The sequence below is a fragment of the Ictalurus punctatus genome, chromosome 29 (genome assembly GCF_001660625.3).
Source record: "Ictalurus punctatus breed USDA103 chromosome 29, Coco_2.0, whole genome shotgun sequence".
Lineage (NCBI taxonomy): Eukaryota > Metazoa > Chordata > Actinopteri > Siluriformes > Ictaluridae > Ictalurus > Ictalurus punctatus.
Window position 1 is genome coordinate 4,986,751 of NC_030444.2, and position 18,826 is coordinate 5,005,576.

The 18,826-nt window shown below is 37.8% G+C and overlaps 2 protein-coding genes across 8 annotated transcripts in view; one reads left to right on the forward strand and one right to left on the reverse strand.

The window, feature by feature from the left end:
• The window catches only part of map3k4 (mitogen-activated protein kinase kinase kinase 4), a 70,272-nt gene extending 67,335 nt beyond the window's left edge, over positions 1-2,937 (forward strand). For all 5 annotated transcript variants that reach the window (XM_017461481.3, XM_047152431.2, XM_047152430.2 and 2 more), the window contains one exon: positions 2,033-2,937. In XM_017461481.3, the coding sequence (XP_017316970.1) occupies positions 2,033-2,053 (21 nt within the window). In that variant the 3' untranslated portion in view covers positions 2,054-2,937. The remainder of the gene's footprint in view (positions 1-2,032) is intronic.
• agpat4 (1-acylglycerol-3-phosphate O-acyltransferase 4 (lysophosphatidic acid acyltransferase, delta)) lies at positions 760-17,991 on the reverse strand. Of its 3 annotated transcripts, none has more exons than XM_017461485.3 (9): positions 17,687-17,991; positions 12,674-12,784; positions 7,981-8,150; positions 6,394-6,555; positions 5,599-5,752; positions 5,338-5,458; positions 4,317-4,392; positions 3,997-4,195; positions 760-3,334 (listed from the first exon to the last, which is right to left on the reverse strand). In XM_017461485.3, exons 3-9 carry the CDS (start codon positions 8,146-8,148, stop codon positions 3,093-3,095), a joined length of 1,122 nt encoding a protein of 373 aa, XP_017316974.2. In that variant the 5' UTR covers positions 8,149-8,150; positions 12,674-12,784; positions 17,687-17,991; the 3' UTR covers positions 760-3,092. The 3 variants fall into 3 exon arrangements, with proteins under 3 accessions (XP_017316974.2, XP_017316973.2, XP_017316972.2); XM_017461484.3 differs by having other exon boundaries at positions 5,338-5,440; positions 12,674-12,889; XM_017461483.3 differs by having other exon boundaries at positions 12,674-12,889.
• Between the last annotated feature and the right edge of the window lie 835 nt (positions 17,992-18,826).

Here is an 18,826-nt window from a genome sequence, read left to right on the forward strand (position 1 = left end):
TCTGAATCTTATGCACACACAATTCCCTTATAATAGTGATAAAATTGCCTTGGCATTATTTGTGCTTCCCAGGAATGTTCCATGTAGCAGCATATGTCAAATGGGGCTGCATAAAAAATCCCAGAACCTGTGTTAGAAATTCATTTTATTAAAAGATATTTGGTTAAAAATAGAAGCAGGTAGAAAACGTTATTAAAATTACATATTTGAACCAGTCACGAATGATGGCCAACTTTTGACCACTTAGTCAGCTGTAATGTCATCAGAACAGCACCCCGTCTCTTGTCCACACTGGCCAGCAAAAGCAGTGGAGGGATGGGGTACACAGTAACACTTTTTTTTTTTTTTTTTTTTTTTTTTAAAGGCCTTTCCAGATTTAAAAAGTTTGCAAACTACTGCAATGTAGGCATTGAGAGAACTACTCATCTGTAGACATACGTCTAGGACAGTAGTTTTGGCTAGTAACCTAACAGAATTTTATCACTGTATCCATTGCCAAATGAGCCACATCATATCTAAGTAATCTGGTTACCCATTTTGTGCCCAGATATCATGGAAAAATTAGGGGGTTTTCTGTTAAAAAAAAAAAAAAAAAAAAAAAGCTCTTGGAAATCAAAAATCCAGTATCTCGAAATATTAGAAGAAAGAATTTATAATACAGAAATGTTGACTTGAGAAGATCTCTAATCAGCTAAATATATCAAAACACCTGCAAAGGTTTCCAGAGCCTTTAATCTCTCAGTCTGGTTCAGTACACAACCACAAACATGGGGAAGATGAAAGTAAATGCTGCATTTCATTTGGAAATCAAGGTCCCAGAGTCTGGAGGAAGAGTGGAGAGGAACAGAATCCAAGTTGCTTGAAGTCCAGTGTGAAGTTTCAACAGTCAGTGATGATTTGGGTTGCCATGTCATCTGCTGGTGTTGGTCCAGTGTGTTTTCTCAAGTTGAGAGTCGATGCAGCGTCTACCAGGAGATTTTAGAGCACTTCATGCTTCCATCTGCTGACGAGCTTTATGGAGATGCTGATTTCCTTTTCCAGCAGGACTTGGCACCTGCCCACAGTGCCAAAACTACTAGTAACTGGTTTTCTGACCATGGTGTTACTGTGCTTGATTGTTCAGCCGACTCGCCTGACCTGAACCCTATAATACAGATGAGCTGAAGGCCACTATCAAAGCAACCTGGGCTTCCAGAACACCTCAGCAGTGCCACAGGCTTATCGCTTCCAGGCCACGCCGCATTGATTCAGTAATTTATACAAAAGGATTAAAACCCCGACCGAGTATCGAGTGCATAAATTAACATAGTTTTCAGAAGGTCGACATTTCTAAATGATAAATTCTTTATTCTAATATTTTGAGATACTGGATTTTTGATTTCCATGAGCTGTAATGAAGATTAAAACAAAAAAGGCCTGAAATATTTTACTTTGCTTAATGAATCTAGAATATATGAAAGTTCCACTTTTTTCATTAAATTACAGGGAAAAAATATACTTTTCCACGATATTCAAATTTTTTGAGATGCACCTATAGGTGAGGTTAGAAATGGTGCATACCGTTGTTTGGAAAAACAGTCATCAAATAATTGTCCTCAAACTTCTGTCGGAGAATAGTGATAATCTGCTAAGTGCTTTTCTCTTTCCAAATGTCCTTTTTGTCTGGGAAATTTAGCATTCGATATAACCATTTTACTATACAATTAAATTAGCTTTCTTGTCACTGATAGATAGCTCTGCTTACAATTCTTAGCACAAAGAAAAAGAAAACCAATTTGTCATGTTGGGCTTCATCACCTCACAACCTGCATCAATCAGCGTATATTCCTGAGTTTGGATTAGCACCTATATTATGTTGTGCCACACTGTCTAGTAGAAAAGCGTTAAAAGTCTTTTTGGCTGTAAAATTTTTTTTATAAAATAATGTGCTTTTATTTTGACACATCTCACAATATATTTAGTCATTTAAGCATACAGTTATTTATTAAATGGGTATTTTATCTGTCTTTGTTTTTCTACTTTTTAATTATAGGTCTGCACAGATGAAGAATGATGCAGCAGTGGCCCTGCACTCTCTTTATGTTTACAAATGCTTGCACTACTCTATGTATGTTATTCTTAAGGAACTGTGGTACAAGGAACTTAAGGAACAAGTAACAAAGATATAAATCTCTGGATAGCTCAGTGATTGGTGGAGGTACTAAAGGGCCAGTTGGTTGTGTTAAGTCGACTGTAGGAGGTAGCTGTGGCACATTGTACATAATGTAAGAATAAGGTTAAGGTTTATTTTTTGTATAAATCATATTGTAAAGCCACTTGTGTCTCAATGGAGACAGCAGATTTTGATTAGTAAGCAACATGAACTACAGTTTGGGGAAAAAGATTAGAAGGCACTTTTCATGTTCCTACTCAAAGCACAAATAATAAATGTGATCCTCTGAGTAGGAAAGAGCTGGAGAAAATCGCTGCTTGGGGATTTATTTGTCCCTTATGCAAAAGAAGCTTAAAAATTAGTCAAGGGAATTTTTTTTTAATGTCACTTTTAAATATTGTATTTTGTGTTTAATTCTCCAAGGACAATTGTTAAATTTTAAATTGTGCTGTAATGTCCTCCTTTCCCAATGGCCAGTGGTATGCCTTTAATATTTGGGTGCAGGAGTGTACTCGGCTGAAGAGAAAACATTTTACTTCCTCTCTAAAGCATCAACACGTCAACTCACTCCACAACTGCCTTATCATAAGAGCTGGAGAGAAAATGTTTCACTTTTAACCCAATGTTTGCGATCTGAACAACTTAAATGTACAGACAAAATTTCTCAAGGAAATAGTCATATGATAATTGTATGCCTAAAACCTGTGCATCAATATTTCTGGTCCTCTGTTATTCCTACAGTGTTTGCAATGTAAAGAGCAATTAATAAACAGGTCAGTTTTTAATTAATGGTCTACTGCATCTTTGTCGAAAAAAGTCAACTTTTCAAAACTGCTTGGGAGCATTAGTGCACACGTTCATTCCAGTGTTTCATTGGTTCTCTTTTTTTTTTTCCTCCAAATTATTACATGCAGTTTTCCAGTTTGAGGATTCACACTCCTTAACATGAACAGCTGCCAGTGTCTTGGTCCAGTTGGGTGTTACCCTCTTGCTTTGTTGAAAACTGCTCGTGGTTGTTCTTGATCCCTGCGGTACAAGCTGCTGATGTTTTTGTAGTTCTGCTGTCCTTGTTGGTGACTTTGCTAACTTGGGCATTGTTATTCAGCTGGCCCTCTTTGTTTCCATAGCTTGAGCCCCTGTTAATCTCTGTCTGGCCGATCATCCAGCGAACACCAAGCGAGGCTGAAAAAGAAGGTTTGATTATGGATGTTACAAAAATATGTATTCATAAGTATCTCAATTTTACATGAAAATGGAAAACACAAAAGCTTAATTGACCAAATTTTGATTGGAATAAACACTGATTCATTTGTTAGCTGTTGGCACTCACTCAACTCTGTCACAGTCAGATTTATTCCAGATGCAGTAATTTCATAAACAGTAACATGCTGCTGTTGTATCTTAAATATCCACTGATGCACATGCGACTGTGCTTAAAGGCCCACACCCATTTCTTTTCATTATGTAATGATGCTTACACTTCTAGTAAGATACATAACCCTTGCCAATTATTTACATAAAAGGTGACTTCTTGTTGAGTAGAAAATAGACATAGGACCTTTAATGCAGTATTGATTCATGCAGCATTAGGGATCAGTATTTCAAGTGACATGCATGGAATTGCAATTCAGAGAATGGGAGATATACTTACTCCCAAACCAATTGATCACCTTCCGAATGAAACATGGGGATTTTTTAATTCAATGTAAAGTTGAGTTGCATAAACAATCATTACAGTAGCTCTACACTATTTAATCCAATTAACTGAGCTTTTGATATTAATCTCACTTCGAGTACTCTATTCAGCATATCTGTTTTAGTTTTAAAAACAAGACCGCCAGTACCTGCAAAGCACAGGAGAACTGTAGTGCAAATGGTGAAAGCTGACCCAGAGTGGAACAACTGCAGTAGTAGTAGACAGAGGGGAAAGAGTAGAAGACAGATCCAAAACAGCCAGTTGAGCAAGGCCCAGGGGCGGCGGGGCGGGCTCAGTGTGGGGCCAGGGAAACGACCAGTCACACTGTATTTTTCCTGCAACTCATCCTGTGGCACAACAGACAAAAACACTCATTCAACGGTATGTGGAACAAATCAAACTCATTATGTATTTCAAAGTTATAGTTCCACTGTACCTTCCTACTAAGGAAAGATGAGTTTCTCTCACCTTTTCCTGGTAAAGTTTGTGGAGCCAGATGGCACATTCAGACTCATTTTCTGGGATTGAGTCCAGTGGAATCCGCCTGAATCAAAACACACAACCATCCAAATTGCCTTCTCTTAATCAAAACTTGGCAGACAGCAGGTTGACACGGAATGTGAGATTTGTTCTATATACTATAGCCTTAAAAGGAATTTAGAAAATAAAACCAAAAAACAAACTTCTTAAACAACTTAAACTATGATTTTAAAATTAGGCTTATGAATGGGACATCATGGCAGTGTCTTATGGGCGATTACATCGCATTTTGGCAGGGTTAATCTACTCAGATAGCCAATCAGCTAATAAATGATACTTCATACAAATTGAGTGTTCGAAGTCGTGGTGAGAAATTCGGGAAACAGATTAAGAATTCACACACAACAGCATTCAGTACACATTTTCTGCCTTGCAGTGGATATCATAGGAATACCCCCGTTTCAATCACGCTGCAACGACTGAAATAGAATCCACTTACCAAAATGCATTTTGATTGATGCAATTTGCACCAGTCCTTTTTAAAGAAAATGTCCCCAGTCTAATCAGTATTCTGTATTTCAATGTATTTCTTGGCACACCTGAGACAGTGTAAAGTGAAATTACATTTTAATATTTCTTTGATATCTAATAGAATACTCTTACTCTTTCTCGCTCTATAAAAAAATGGTCTATTTAAAATATTTTTAAAATAAGCGTTATGAGAATGTTCCCCAACCCATGACATTAGTGCATCTAATGCTAATTTTCACTTCATGTATGGGTTTTGTTTTATCATCAGTGAAAGGTCAAGTGTACATGAAGGATACTATATAGATAATGTGTTTATTTAACTGTCAATAATAAAGTAGGGCAAACGTTCATATAATTGCTCTGGAGAACAATGAGCGCACTGTAATGCGAATGTGTTTGTAGCGAGTGAGCAAAGAACTAAACCTACCGAAAGGCAAAAAGATCCCATAATTACATCAAAGAAATCCGTCTTTCTTACCTCACATATAAATCAGCATGGTACTTTTTCCCATTTAGGATTCCTAGTAAGGTTGGTGTTTGGTTGTTTCTGAAATTAAGTGTAGAATCGTACACAGCAGTAACTACAGAGGAGACACAAACTGAATCAGGAAAAGCTAGTCCATACTGTAGGTTCCTCGTTTTGGTATAGGAGACTGACACACATTTTAAAACAATAAATGAAGGATTATCTGAGTAATCAGAGTTTCATGATTCAGGCAATTTGCTGTAAGTTTCTCACCTTTTCCCCTTAGGTGTTGAACAGTAACACAGAAACCCTTGGTGCGAGGCAGGAGATGGTACTTGAGTTTAGGAAGTCCTTTTCTCTCTGCCACTTCCATACTAATCTTGTGTTTCTTCTGAGTGAAGCGAGTGCCCTCACAGTATAGAAGGAACTAAGCAAACATAATCAGAGCCTCAGCTAGAACATACAATGTTTGTCAGTGTGAGTAAATTACATGTCTTTTGCTCACATTACTTTTCAACATGAAAATCAAATTTAAAGTCAAAAAAGGTCTGATTTCTGCTACAGTAATGAAAAAAAAAAAACACACAAAGGCAGCTGATGTTTGTCTTAATGCATAAAACCCCGTATGTTGCAAAACCGCTGTACATGCAGCTGGCAAACTTAAACTCCTTATGGCTATTTATTGTTCGTTTTTCCCCTATGGGTTTACTTTTTTTTTTACTGAATGTGGTGTGCAGAACCTGGAATACAATGCTTCAGCATTTACTGTCCCATAAAACTCCAAACACTTCAAGTTAAATATAAATTCTTCTATAAACAGAGCAACAATCTTCAGCTATTGTACAATCTCGGCCTTTGAATTTGCACGGTCCCCAGTAACAAGCGTCATTCCTGTACTTTTTGTCGGAAGTGGGTAAATGTCTAGAAAACTATTTGTACTTAACAATTGTTATTGTTAGCAACAATTTGAAAGTGCATTCATCTTTCTTGGCTTGAATTAAATGATTAGCATCAACTCAAATCTGTAGAAGCACAACTCAAAGCAAATTATTATTAGAAAACCTTTACCCAGAAGTTCTCTGGATAATCCTTAAGGCGTTGAAGGCTCTGCACCACTGTTTTTTGGTCTTCTTCCCATTTCCTCTTACAGAAGACAATCTCCAGAAAGTACCACATCCAGCCAATTACAGGCACATATGCAAGTTCTTTCTTGGCCAGCACCTTTGAGCTCTGTATATGAAAAAGTTTTACCTATTAGTATTTAAATTAATACTATTGTTCATACTTCTATAAACAGGAGCACAACAGTCATTCATATGCATACACAATATTCATAAAATGTGGTGTTGCAACCATTTCAGTTGTTCTATCCCATTTTACATTAAGGATTTTTTTTTAGGCAAGACACTACTGTTTTTTTCTTTTTTTTCAAATTGTCTTGCTATAAATGCGATCGGAAACTTAGGGGTGGTGATGTGGAAGTCATGCGACCGTGGTGTAGTTAATTTAAAACCTAACTTTAGTGTTTTACTTCTGGCGTTTGTATTTAACCTTGAAAATTCATAAAATGTTGTATTAATTTATGAAGAGTATCTTGATGAACAAAATGTAAGAATCAAACTTTTGCTTGAGTTTATTTTCTGCAAGAATCCAAAAGCCAATGGAAAAATCCTATTGGCTTTTTGTTGAGGGAGCCAGGGTGATACTCACTTCCGGGCTGGCCTACAAAAATACGTCATCCCTGCAGCACTGCAATTTAACTAATGTGTAACCGCCAGCGCTCTCTGCGAATTGAAATAGCCTTTCGACACACCCCCTTAGCTTTCGGCATGCCCATAACTTTCAACACACCCGTTAATCGGACCTGCACAGACCCCTGTCTCAATAAAATTGCCACAGGAGAAGTGAGTTTCTAGTAGGTTGTATTTTCTTCTAACCTGGGTGTTTAATAATACAATGCAGAAAAACAATAATCATAAAGTATGACAAGCATCCATTTTTTTCATTTCACGAGTCATTTTAGTCCCATCCTGATGCACATGTCTGTGCTTTTCTACATGGGGGGGGGGGGGGGGGGGAAGAAAAAAAAAAAAAGGTGTTTGACTGCTGCTACTTGCAGTATTTGGGTATTTAGTCTCATAGCTTGCGCATCAGTGAAACACCACCCCTCCCAGATATTGTATACTTGATAAACAATACGTGATCATCGTTTTGTTGCATTTTCAAATCGGTGCTGGAACGTTGCTTCACACCAAAATGAAATAAGAGCCAGCGTCTCTTCTCGACTGCTGAAAGGCGCGTGATCACATGACCACATGATGCAAACATCTGGGTTCATAGAAAATACAACCTGCTAAAAAAACTGACTCCTCCCGTGGTAATTTTATTGCTGTCCGGATGCGAAAGTTTGACCACTGAGGAGACGTTTTTTTTTTTTTTTTAAATTACAAGTCCCCCTGATTAACTAATCCAATCCCAGAACAAAACACAACAACAAAAAAAACTTTTCTTCTTGATAACCTGTTCTTCACGGAATACTTAAATCAGCACTTTATTTAAAAAATAAATATTTAAAAAATAAGTATTTATGACCATTTAGTGAAAGAAAAAAACATTTAAGACCACAGGTAAGTTAAAATGCTGGATGTTTCTTACCCCTAACACACCAAATCTTTCGCAGAAGGTCCAACCACACAGAAAATCAATCTCAAAGTTATGGTTGAGGACAACAATTGCATCTTCTTTGCCATAGAAGGGGTAGGATGCAGGATCAGTGTACAGTGTACATTCTGTACCAGACCACCATTCCAGTAGTGCCACCATCTCTGAGCAAAAACAGGAGTGGAAAATGGAAAGTTACCCTGTAAAGTTATCATTGAAATGCAACAGAAACACTGCCATTATGCAAACACATGATAAGAAGAAACGGTAATTCAATATCATAATGCACACTTTAATAATATAATGTGTATATTTGCATACATATTTTCTTATGGTAGCATCATGTAACAGTGTGACACAAACACAGAGAGAGAGAGAGAAAGAGAGAGATAAGACCTGTAATAATAATAATGTGTCTGCCAACTAAGTATCTGTTACATTCGTTGCAGGGACTATGTTATGCTTTTCTGGAGGCTGCTTTAACAGTGCTAAAAATGCCTTACACCAGAGGTAAACAAACTGTGGGGCGTGAAGGAATTGCAGGGATGGAAAAACTAAATTGAAATATTTATATTGACCGTTTCGGACCTGGCAACCTTAACACATTTTGCGTAGGAGCTTCACATTTTAAACAACAGAATGCAAAAATATGCCAAAAGAGCAGACTAATTTCTCCTCCTAAGAAAAATGGCAGATAAGCCAAATGATATAAATCCACAGTGACTGGCAACAGGTGTTTTAAACTCTCCAGTTGAACGATGAGCTGATGCAGCGCCCTCGTTCCCGTCACAGTAAATGGAGATTTATTTTGGTCATCAGTGTAAAATAAAGTCTATCAGTGTGTCTGACTTAATCAGTTAACTATATTTATTACTTATGCCACCGGAATATGTTGGCCAAATCGGCATCAAACCTTTTGATGGTAATGATGAGGAGGAGGAGTCTTTATTGGTCACATATACATTACAGCACAGTGAAATAATTTTTTTTTTTTCGCATATCCCAGCATGTTAGGAAGTTATGGTCAGAGCGCATGGTCAGCCATGATACAGCACCCCTGGAGCAGAGATGGCCCAACAGTGGCAACACTAGTGCTTGAAACCCCGACCTTCCTATCAGTAACCCAGAGCCTTAACCATCAAACCACCACTAATGATTGGACGGTGACTTAAAACGCTTTTTGTTGCATGATTTCAGGAGGGACATTAGCTATCTGAAAAATGATTATAACCCATCAAAACATATACTGCTATGTTTCTTACTGTTCACTGCATTTCCCACTCCCTTCTGGTTTTGTTTTATTGAATTTTATTGTCCAGTTATTAATAGGCAGTAATTTAACAATATTTTTTTTGTTTTTCTGGAAGGGGGCGGGGGGTGCAAGTGGGGCTTGGGAAATGTTTGACAACGTCTTACTCAGAAATGTATAAATGTCGAGCAGGCAACATTTATGAAGTGTCCAGTAGAAGAAAACACATTAAAGATACTAAACCACTTCCTTTTCCGTTTTGGTCTGTATTGTTGATATGCCAAAGTGTCTGAAAACAAGCAAGGAAGTTGCCCAAGTGAAAACACTACATTTCAGAGCACACTATTTTTAGTGTGTTTTGGCCCATCATTTCAACTCATCCTGCTCCTATGTTAAGCATCATTACATTTAGGTGCCATGCACATTAACTAGAAATACAACATATATCCTACTGCATCCCATAATTTAAACCCAAGATCAGTGGCTTTGAACCCATCCTGCAACACATTCACACTTTTTACAGTCACGTTAAATTAGGTCGTTTTCTGTAAAACTACGATGTAGCAAAAACGCACCTCTAAATACTGAGCAGAAGATCTCCATATTTAGGAGGTGCAGTATTAGAGGTGGGTTTGTTAGGGGAAGGTCTGGGTGCCTAAGGCAGAGACAACAAACCTCCAACTCCAGCATGAGAACCCACACAGTGGAGTAAATGGGTGGGCGCTCGATGGCATGGTCACACAGCCAACGCTAACCCATGGGAGCAAGTCTGATCTACTCAGAAACACACCTGTTGAGAATCCTGTTGAAAGAGCTCTGGTTATAGATGGCACTATTGTATAACACATGAAATTAGTTAGGCCTTTTAGGGCACCGGTAGCTGTAGTTAGCTATTTACCAGAAGCCAGCGTGCCAGACATTGAGGTAAGTTTAAAATCATGGACAAGCGCAAGTTTTTCCAACATAGTTATTGTAGGAGCTAATACATTCCATAGTCAGTTAGAGGTTACTATTAGTAATATGGTGATGTATGTAAATTAATAAAGGTGATGTTCAATACTGCAAGATGTTCTGGCCCCATTCAAATATATATCGTGGCTTTGTTGAACTGTTGGATGTCCAGGTGCTACACCAAAAACAATGTAGGCTTTGGAGATAATTGGAGTACATTTTGGGGCAAGTCTGGCCTTTTAGTGCAGGAATGTATCCCTTTCACTCCAGAAGGTGCTGCCTGCATTTCTTGCAGCATCACTCATAGTTTTAGAAAAGGCCTAGTTAATCTGACAATCCAGACCTGGCCGGGCTACAGACAAACAGCCCAAACCAACCATCTGCTGGTTGCCTTGAGTAATCACTCACACACACTTCAAGCTAAACATAGACAGAAAATGTAGAAATTATCAGAATGTTTTTTCCTAGCAATCTAATTAACATAACATTAAACCATACCTTATGTGTAGCTAGGACTGCTAAATACAGGTCGACAGTGGTGTAAAGTATTTGAGTAAATTTACTTCCTTACTGTACTAAAAGTTCAAAGTAGCCAAAAAGATACTCAAGTAGCAATGACGTTAACAGCTTTTATTCTCTACTCGACTACAGTTTTGACTAAATAAATGTACTCTTTTACTCCACAATATTTCAATTGACAATGACCTTTACTTGTTACATTTCCCATGGCACCCTAACTTTCTGCAGTAGCTTGTTTCTGCTACGGAAGAGGCGATATCGCCATCTACAGAGTATTGTGCGTGTTGCACTTTCGTGCCAAACGAGGCAACTCCATGCAAATGCGAGTGCATTAGCAGCTAGTTGCCAAATCGCAGGTGTTTCATATCAGTTGAGGACATGGCTGCAGCCGGTGACGAGGCCGAATCCAGCACGTCCGCTGCTAGCACTGACAACCATCCATGGCCTTATTTTAAAGGAATGCTTTCATTTGTTGGTGTACAAAATAGGCTTACAGCGGTATACCAGTTTCACAGCATACCACGGTATGAAAATGGATAGTTATCATACCATGTACATTTGTTTATCTTACGGTATTGAAAAAGAAGAAAGAAAGAAAAAAAAAGCAACCGGCCCAAGAATCTCACCTGCGCATGCAAATTTCCTCCCCAACTAGGCAGTGGATATGCATTGAGTGGCAACGATGTGCGGATCTGTGCCAAGTAAGTACTAATGTTTTATGGCTCAATTCAATCTGCCATTGCATCACAGTGTAAGTTTATAACATACAAATGTGATATTCATATTTCAGGGTTTGCATCATAACATTAAAAAAATCTGTTAGAAATGATTAAGAGAATTTTAATATCAAACTGATATTAAATTATCAAATCGTTCCCAAAAACAAATGCTATTAGTCCTGATCGATAATCATTTTAGTTGGAATAACCAGGATGATCAATTGAAATATAAATCTATATTACAAAATTGTCTTAATAACTCCTAATATCAGTTTCTCATCTGTTTAATGAAAAAGACCACATGTATTTTTTTTTTAATGCGTGTTACAGCTCCTCATGTGGAACCCTGCCACCCCAAGGGTTAATTGAATTTTTTTTCCACAAGAAATCACTTGATGGAAATCTGGTTACTGAGGACACATTTTATTGTAGATGCCAACTTGACAAACACACTGCAAATATGGCTTAAGTGATATTTGAAAGCTTTTGGATCAGGTTATGCCATGAGCCATTGTAGAATAATATGATATAGGATAAATGATTCCAAAAACGATAAGTTTGCATTTATAAATGGACTACACTTTCAAAAGTCCCCAGTGACAGTTCCTCCTACGTGGTACTCTGCTGCACTGGAAACGTGTGTATGCGCATAAGTGCAGATGACCACCAGTGTAGGACCATGGTGGAGAGCAAAAAGAAAAAAATGCTAACATTAGCAAGTACATTGAAAAACATACATTAGATCAGTTATCAGCATTTTGACCAATTAAGTTCCATGTTTAGTGTAAAACATATCAAGCAGCAGTAGCTTAGCTTTTTACATGTTGTACATGTAAGAGTAGTTTTAATAGAGATTATGTAATTTTACATGAGTAAATATGTAAAAGACAGAAATGCTTTACATTTGGTTCTGCTTTTCCACCACAGTTTCCTGTCTGAATATCAACTGGGTCATAGGGGAGAGCTGGTATATTTGTAATTTTTTTTTTGGTTCAAGTTAAATTACAGGCTTCATACATCCCATGTAACATCATGCACATGTCTGCTTCTTAGATCATGTGCCACTTTACCGATATCATAAGCAACTATTGCACAATTTCACTGAAAGCAAAAGGAGTCCTGTGTTTCAGTGCCATTTTGCTGCACTGGCAAAGCAGCACAATTGCAACATCAGTCAAACACCCCTGCAAACATCTTTTCTTCCCATAAAAACGTGATAATGGGGAAAGCATCAGCTGTTCGTACTTACGGCTGGAGATACAGTATGCCAGTCTACAGTTGACCTTGCGAGCCAGCTGTTTGTTAATACTCCACAATGGCAGTGTGCAGAGCTGCAAGAAGTTGACTATGAGCCCACTGACTAGAAACACATAACAGATGATGAGATGACAAACGAACTGCATCTTCAACAGCCCAAAGAGTCCCATAGTTAATAGTGTAGAGCACTGAACTTCTTTGTCTGCCTCTGCAAATAAAAGGAGATAAAGAGAAAAATGCTAGAGGACTCTGGATACACTGTTCAGTCATCTACAGTTGCAATCAAAATTATTCAACCACCATTGCAAATCAGGTTTATTGTCCAAATGTACAAACTTTCAGCGGTTTGCAATGAACAAATCAAACAAAAACAATTAAAATAGTTCAGCACAAGCAATGCTTCAAGTGGTTTCCCCACATTCAACTGAAAATCCAACTTTTAATGACTTCTCCAGTCTCAATTATTCAATCCCCTGAATAAAATCCTTCCAAACTAATCAAAGGCACTAGTTGCAACAGGTGTGCTTGAGCTGGAACACACGAAATACCTGAACTGGCTAGGGGCAGAACGTGTATGAAATACCTGGACGAGGCAGAAAAAGGAAGCAATCAACGGCTGCGACCAGATTTCTGAGATGGCAGGTTGTGAAAAAGACTTGCGTGAGTGCAAAAGACCTGCAGCAAGACTTGTTGGCAACAAGCACTGAGGTTTCAGTGAGCACAGTAAGGTGTGTACTAAACGCAGAAGGTTTCCATGCCAGAGCTCCAAGACGTACACCATTACTGACCAAAAAACACAAGAAGAATCAGCTCAAAATCATATAAAGTAGCCAAGAAGATTTGGGATTCTGTTCTGTGGAGCGATGAAACAAAACTTGAACTTTTCAGCACGATGGATCAGCGGTATGTCTGGATGAAGAAGAATGAACACTCTGTCCACAGTCAAGCATGGTGGTGGCTCGGTGATGCTCTGGGGCTGCTTTGCATCCTCTGGCACTGGAAACCTGCAGCATGTGGAAGGCAAGATGGATTCATTGAAGTATCAGGAAATCCTAGGAGAAAACCTCATGCAGTCTGTGAGGAAGCTGAAGCTTGGGCGTCATTGGACCTTCCAACAGGACAATGATCCCAACCATACCTCAGATTGACTTGACTTGAACCACATGGAAAATCTCTGGTGGGATTTAAAGGTGGTGGTGGTTACAGCACGCAAACCCAAAAATATTACTGAACTGGAGGCCATTGCTCATGAAGAATTGGTTAAGATTCCTCAGGAATGCTGTCAGAAGCTCTGCATCTTGTTTGCAGCAGGTCATAACAGCAAAAGGTGCTCTACTAAGTACTAAAGATGCTTGCCATGAAGGGGCTGAATAATTTTGAGACTGGAGAAATCATTATAAGTTGCATTTTCAGTTGAATTTGGGGAAACCACTTGAAGCATTCATTATGTTTTTTTTATATTAATATTCATTACTATTTCAATTGCTTTTGTTTGATTTTGTTCATTGCAAATAGCTGAAAGTCTGTAAAATCTGACAATAAACCTGATTTGTAATGGGGGTTGAACAATTTTGATTGCAACCATAAATAAATAAATAAATAAATAATACACGTACAGATAACTCTAGAATTAAAGACACCATTCAGGAAAATTGGCAAATATATTATGAAATATGTATAAAATATACATACATACATACATACATACATACATACATACAATGATTCAAATATTGTTATATTGGAGAAAGGCTATGCATTTCCTCAAGAAAAAATAAATCTCATAAGAAATGCATAAGCCAGGGCCACAATAAAGAGGCTTCAAAAAGTCTGGATATTTTTACATTTTCTCAGTACGAAGATAAATTCTGCCCTCACATACAGTGAAGAGGACGGTGAGGGAGGTAAAAGAAATCACAGGTGCACAGTTGATTCTTAAGGTTATCAAGCTTAAAAATCAATTGTTAGATACCACCTCTATAACAACAAGCTCTGGAGTGGTCCGAGTTGGGTAGTCCGCATGCACAAACCTGACAACACCTGCTACTTGTCACAGGAAAAGGATGCATACATTCATGCATTTTTGTTAAATGTTATTTCATCAACAGACTAACATTGTTTGAGCCTCAGTTTGCTGGATCAGGATAATTCATTTTTTTATCGTCAGTAATCTCTTTATCCTTTGTCAAGGTCACAGTGGGTCTACAGCCTGTCCCAGGAACACTGGGCACAAGGCAGAAAAATACAATCCAAATGCGGATGCATTTAGCACAGCCTGTCCGCCTATCTGCATTTTTATAGACAGTGGGAAAAAACCAGAGAACCCAGAGGAAACCCATGCGAACAAAAGGAGGAAATATGAAACTTCACACAGACAGTAACCTGTGTTTAGGATTAAACCAGGGACCCTGGAGCTGTGAGGTGGCAACACTGCCTGCTGTATCACTGTGCTGCACTGGATCAGTATCAGATTCAATCCATTATCAATTTTTTTTGGTGAATGTGTAGGAAATTGATAATTTTTTTGCCTCTTTATGCAAGATGCAAGTTACCTAAGACATTATTTCTGTGTTTACAATTATTACAGTGGAAATATATAGCATTGGCAGATAGTAAATCTAAAAAAGTTGAATCAAAATTAAAAATCATTACAAGGACGATGCAGAATTGTCACCAGATTACACCATGTACAACCCCTGGCAAAAATTATGACATCACCACACTTAGAGGATGTTCACCCAGCTGTTTTATTATCATAGCAAATATAGAAATCACAGATTTAAACAAATAGTTTTGTGTTAGCTGAACATGCTGGCTTCATCAAACATACCTCAAACTAATTAAATTGAATTATTTTAATTAATGGCATTTTTTCCCCACACACAGATCAAGTAGAGGAAAAAATTATGTAATCAACAACAACAAAAAAATCACATAATACTTTATTGCTCCTTTATTTTGATGGGCTGAATTCTTTCAGGCATGGACTTCACTAATGAAAAACAATATTCTCCATCAAGCTGGTTCCAACTTTCTCGAATAGCGGTTGATAGATCAGCTTTGCAGGATGGAGCCTTGTCATGGACCAATTTGTTTTTAAAATTTTCAATCGGATTGAGATCTGGACTGTTTTCTGGTCCTGTCATTGAGTTGATCTGCCTTTCCTGAAGAAAAGCTTTAACACTTTTTGCTCTGTGGAAAGATTATCATCCTGAAAAATGACCTCATCATCATCAAACCTATTTTCTACCGATGGAATGAGAAAAGTGTCCAAAACTTAAATATACACCTGTGCATTGACTGCTGGGGTCTCCCCTGGTCCTTTCCCTGTATCATAAACGAGTGGAAATCTGAGTTTTTTTTCAGGCAGTCGTCTTTATATGTTTCATTAGAACGGCACCAGACAAAAGTTCCAGCATCGTCTCCTCGGCCAACACAGATTCATGATTCATCACTGAATATCACTTTCATCCAACCATCCACACTCCATGATTGCGTCTCTTTATCCCACTGTAACTTTGTTTTTTCCTGTTTAAGTGTTAGTGCTGGTTTATATTCTGCTCTTCTATACGTAAATCCCATTTCATTCAGCAGATTTCTTTCAGTTTCTTACAGTTCCGTCACAAACATTGACTCCTGTTTCCGCCCATTTGTTTTTCATTTGTTTTGCATTTTCTATTTCCAATTTGAGTTTTCCATCATTCAGGAAGACATTCGCCAACTTCCTCTTATGTTTTCCTTTTATAACCTTCCCATTTTGTTTATACATTTTAGACACAGCTGACTGGGAACAACCGACATCTTTTGCCACACTCCATGTCGGATTTACCTTCTTGAATGACTTTTATAATCCTTTCCATTGTTTCAATTGACAACTCATGATGGGGCCAGGTTTCCTTCAAAAAACTCCACGGTTAAGTTCTGTAAGTGCTCTCTTTTACCTGCAGAATAATTTGCATTTTTAGACTTGTGCCAGTATTTGTTTTAGAAATTCAAATGTTGAGGTGATTCCATTACCCCCCCCCATTAATTAAAACTATTTAATTAGTTTGAGGCATGTTTCACAAAGCAAGAATTTTCAGCTATTAAACAAAAAATGGTTGTGTGTCATATCGGTTATTTGTTTGTTTGCTACAAAGTAAAAAAAAAAAAAAAAACCTGGTGCACATCCTCAAAGTGTGCTGATTCCACAATTTTATTCCAGGGGTTGTGGGGATACTAGATACACTACTTATGGAGATACTAGAGATCCTGATCCTTTCTGCTCTCCGGGCCTGCCTGATTCGTTTCGGATATCCGACCTCTGGACGGCGCTCTCATCTACTCCAATTTCAGACTGCTGGGACTACGGCTGCTCCTAAGGCCATACAGACTTCATATAAATCCATAATGAGCTTTTTCACACTAACTGTTGTTACCCAGATGAGAATGGGTTCCCTTCTGAGTCGGGTTCCTCTCAAGGTTTCTTCCTCTTAAAACATCTTAGGGAGTTTTTCCTTGCCACCGTCGCCACTCAGTGGCCTGCTCAGTTGGGATAAATTCACACCTTTTATTGTTGATATTTCTGTAAAGATGCTTTGAGACAATGTCTCCTGTAAAAAGCACTATACAAGTAAAACTAAATTGAATTTGTATCAGTTTATCAGTGTTAATAAGTGTTTATCAGTCACTTTGATCTCTGGCTCAACTGTCAAGGAAGTACTCACCCAACATATACTGTCTCAATAAACATTTTATGACTTAAACCCTCTTCCTTTTAGACAGAAAGTCCAATTGCACAGAAATGTCACAACACCAAACTCTCTGTAACTGTCAACCTCTCTTAAAGGAAACTGCCGTCATTCAGGGCGGGGGGAAAACAAACAGAAAAGAAACAGGATATTCCACAACACTAAATAGTGCGAGGTTATCTTTTATACAAGTAAATAAAGAAAAAAAGACATTTTAAAAACCATTAAACAAACACTTGAATGTACATTTGAAGGACGTTTCGGCTTGAACATACCTCTGTGCTCGCGCTGTGGTAGAAGAAGTAATGAATCACTGACAGCAGCGTTTCTGGGATTACTGAATCGGAAACGCAGGAGGTTTCTACTGCACACACGAGCAAAAGCGTTTAGTTTCACACTAATACAGAATATACACAATAAATCCCAAGTGTCAGATATCTGTGTTCAGCTGTGCTTCTGTATCAACTCCCTCACAGCGGACTAAATGTGAGTGAAAGAAGCATGATGAATGTAATCCGAGGCCACACCCTAGCTCTAAAAACTACTAGGCCCGGGCGTTCCCTTAAAGGTGTATGAACCGACTGGGATAAAGTTGGTGTGATGTTGGAGGTTCGATATTCGCGGATATGCGGAAATTAAGGGACCGTCTCTAAAGTTACATACGACATTGTTAAACACGTTTCTAACTTCAATAGCATTTGATGGGAGTGACTTACAGTCATATAACCAACTGTAAAGTGTTCATGTAGGTGTCAGCTATAATGCACACCTCTTAGATATTTGATATTTAATAAATAAACTATTAAATCATATATATAAATATTGGCCATGTATTTTATTACTGCATGGGCTCATACACAAAATATACCATCATTTAAAGCTCAATAGCATTTGAAGGGAATGACTTATAGTCACACATCCAACTGGAAAGTGCTCATCTAAATGTCAGGTATGATGAACACCTTTTAGATTTTCGATATTTAACAAAATAAACTATTAAATCACATGTAAACTTGATATGAATTTCACTACCGAATGGGCCCATACACAAATTATATCATAGTTTAAAGCTCATTAGCATTTGATGGGAATGAGTTACAGTCATATAACCAACTGTAAAGTGTTCGACTAGGTGTCAAATTTATATATATATATACAGTGAGGGAAAAAAGTATTTGATCCCCTGCTGATTTTGTACGTTTGCCCACAGACAAAGAAATGATCAGTCTATAATTTTAATGGTAGATTTATTTGAACAATGAGAGACAGAATAACAACAAGAAAATCCAGAAAAACGCATGTCAAAAATGTTATAAATTGATTTGCATTTTAATGAGGGAAATAAGTATTTGACCCCCACTCAATCAGAAAGATTTCTGGCTCCCAAGTGTCTTTTATACAGGTAATGAGCTGAG

What these genes read in the sequence shown, in the direction of transcription:
- agpat4 (XM_017461483.3), bottom strand. Translation starts at nt 12,851, where the DNA reads ATGGGACTCTTTGGGCTGTTGAAGATGCAGTTCGTTTGTCATCTCATC. An exon ending in AAAGATTTGGTGTGTTAGGG is followed by an intron (nt 6,556 to 7,980) that starts GTAAGAAACATC and finishes TTTCATATACAG; the next exon opens with AGCTCAAAGGTGCTGGCCAA. An exon ending in TCAACACCTAAGGGGAAAAG is followed by an intron (nt 5,459 to 5,598) that starts GTGAGAAACTTA and finishes TTCCTGATTCAG; the next exon opens with TTTGTGTCTCCTCTGTAGTT.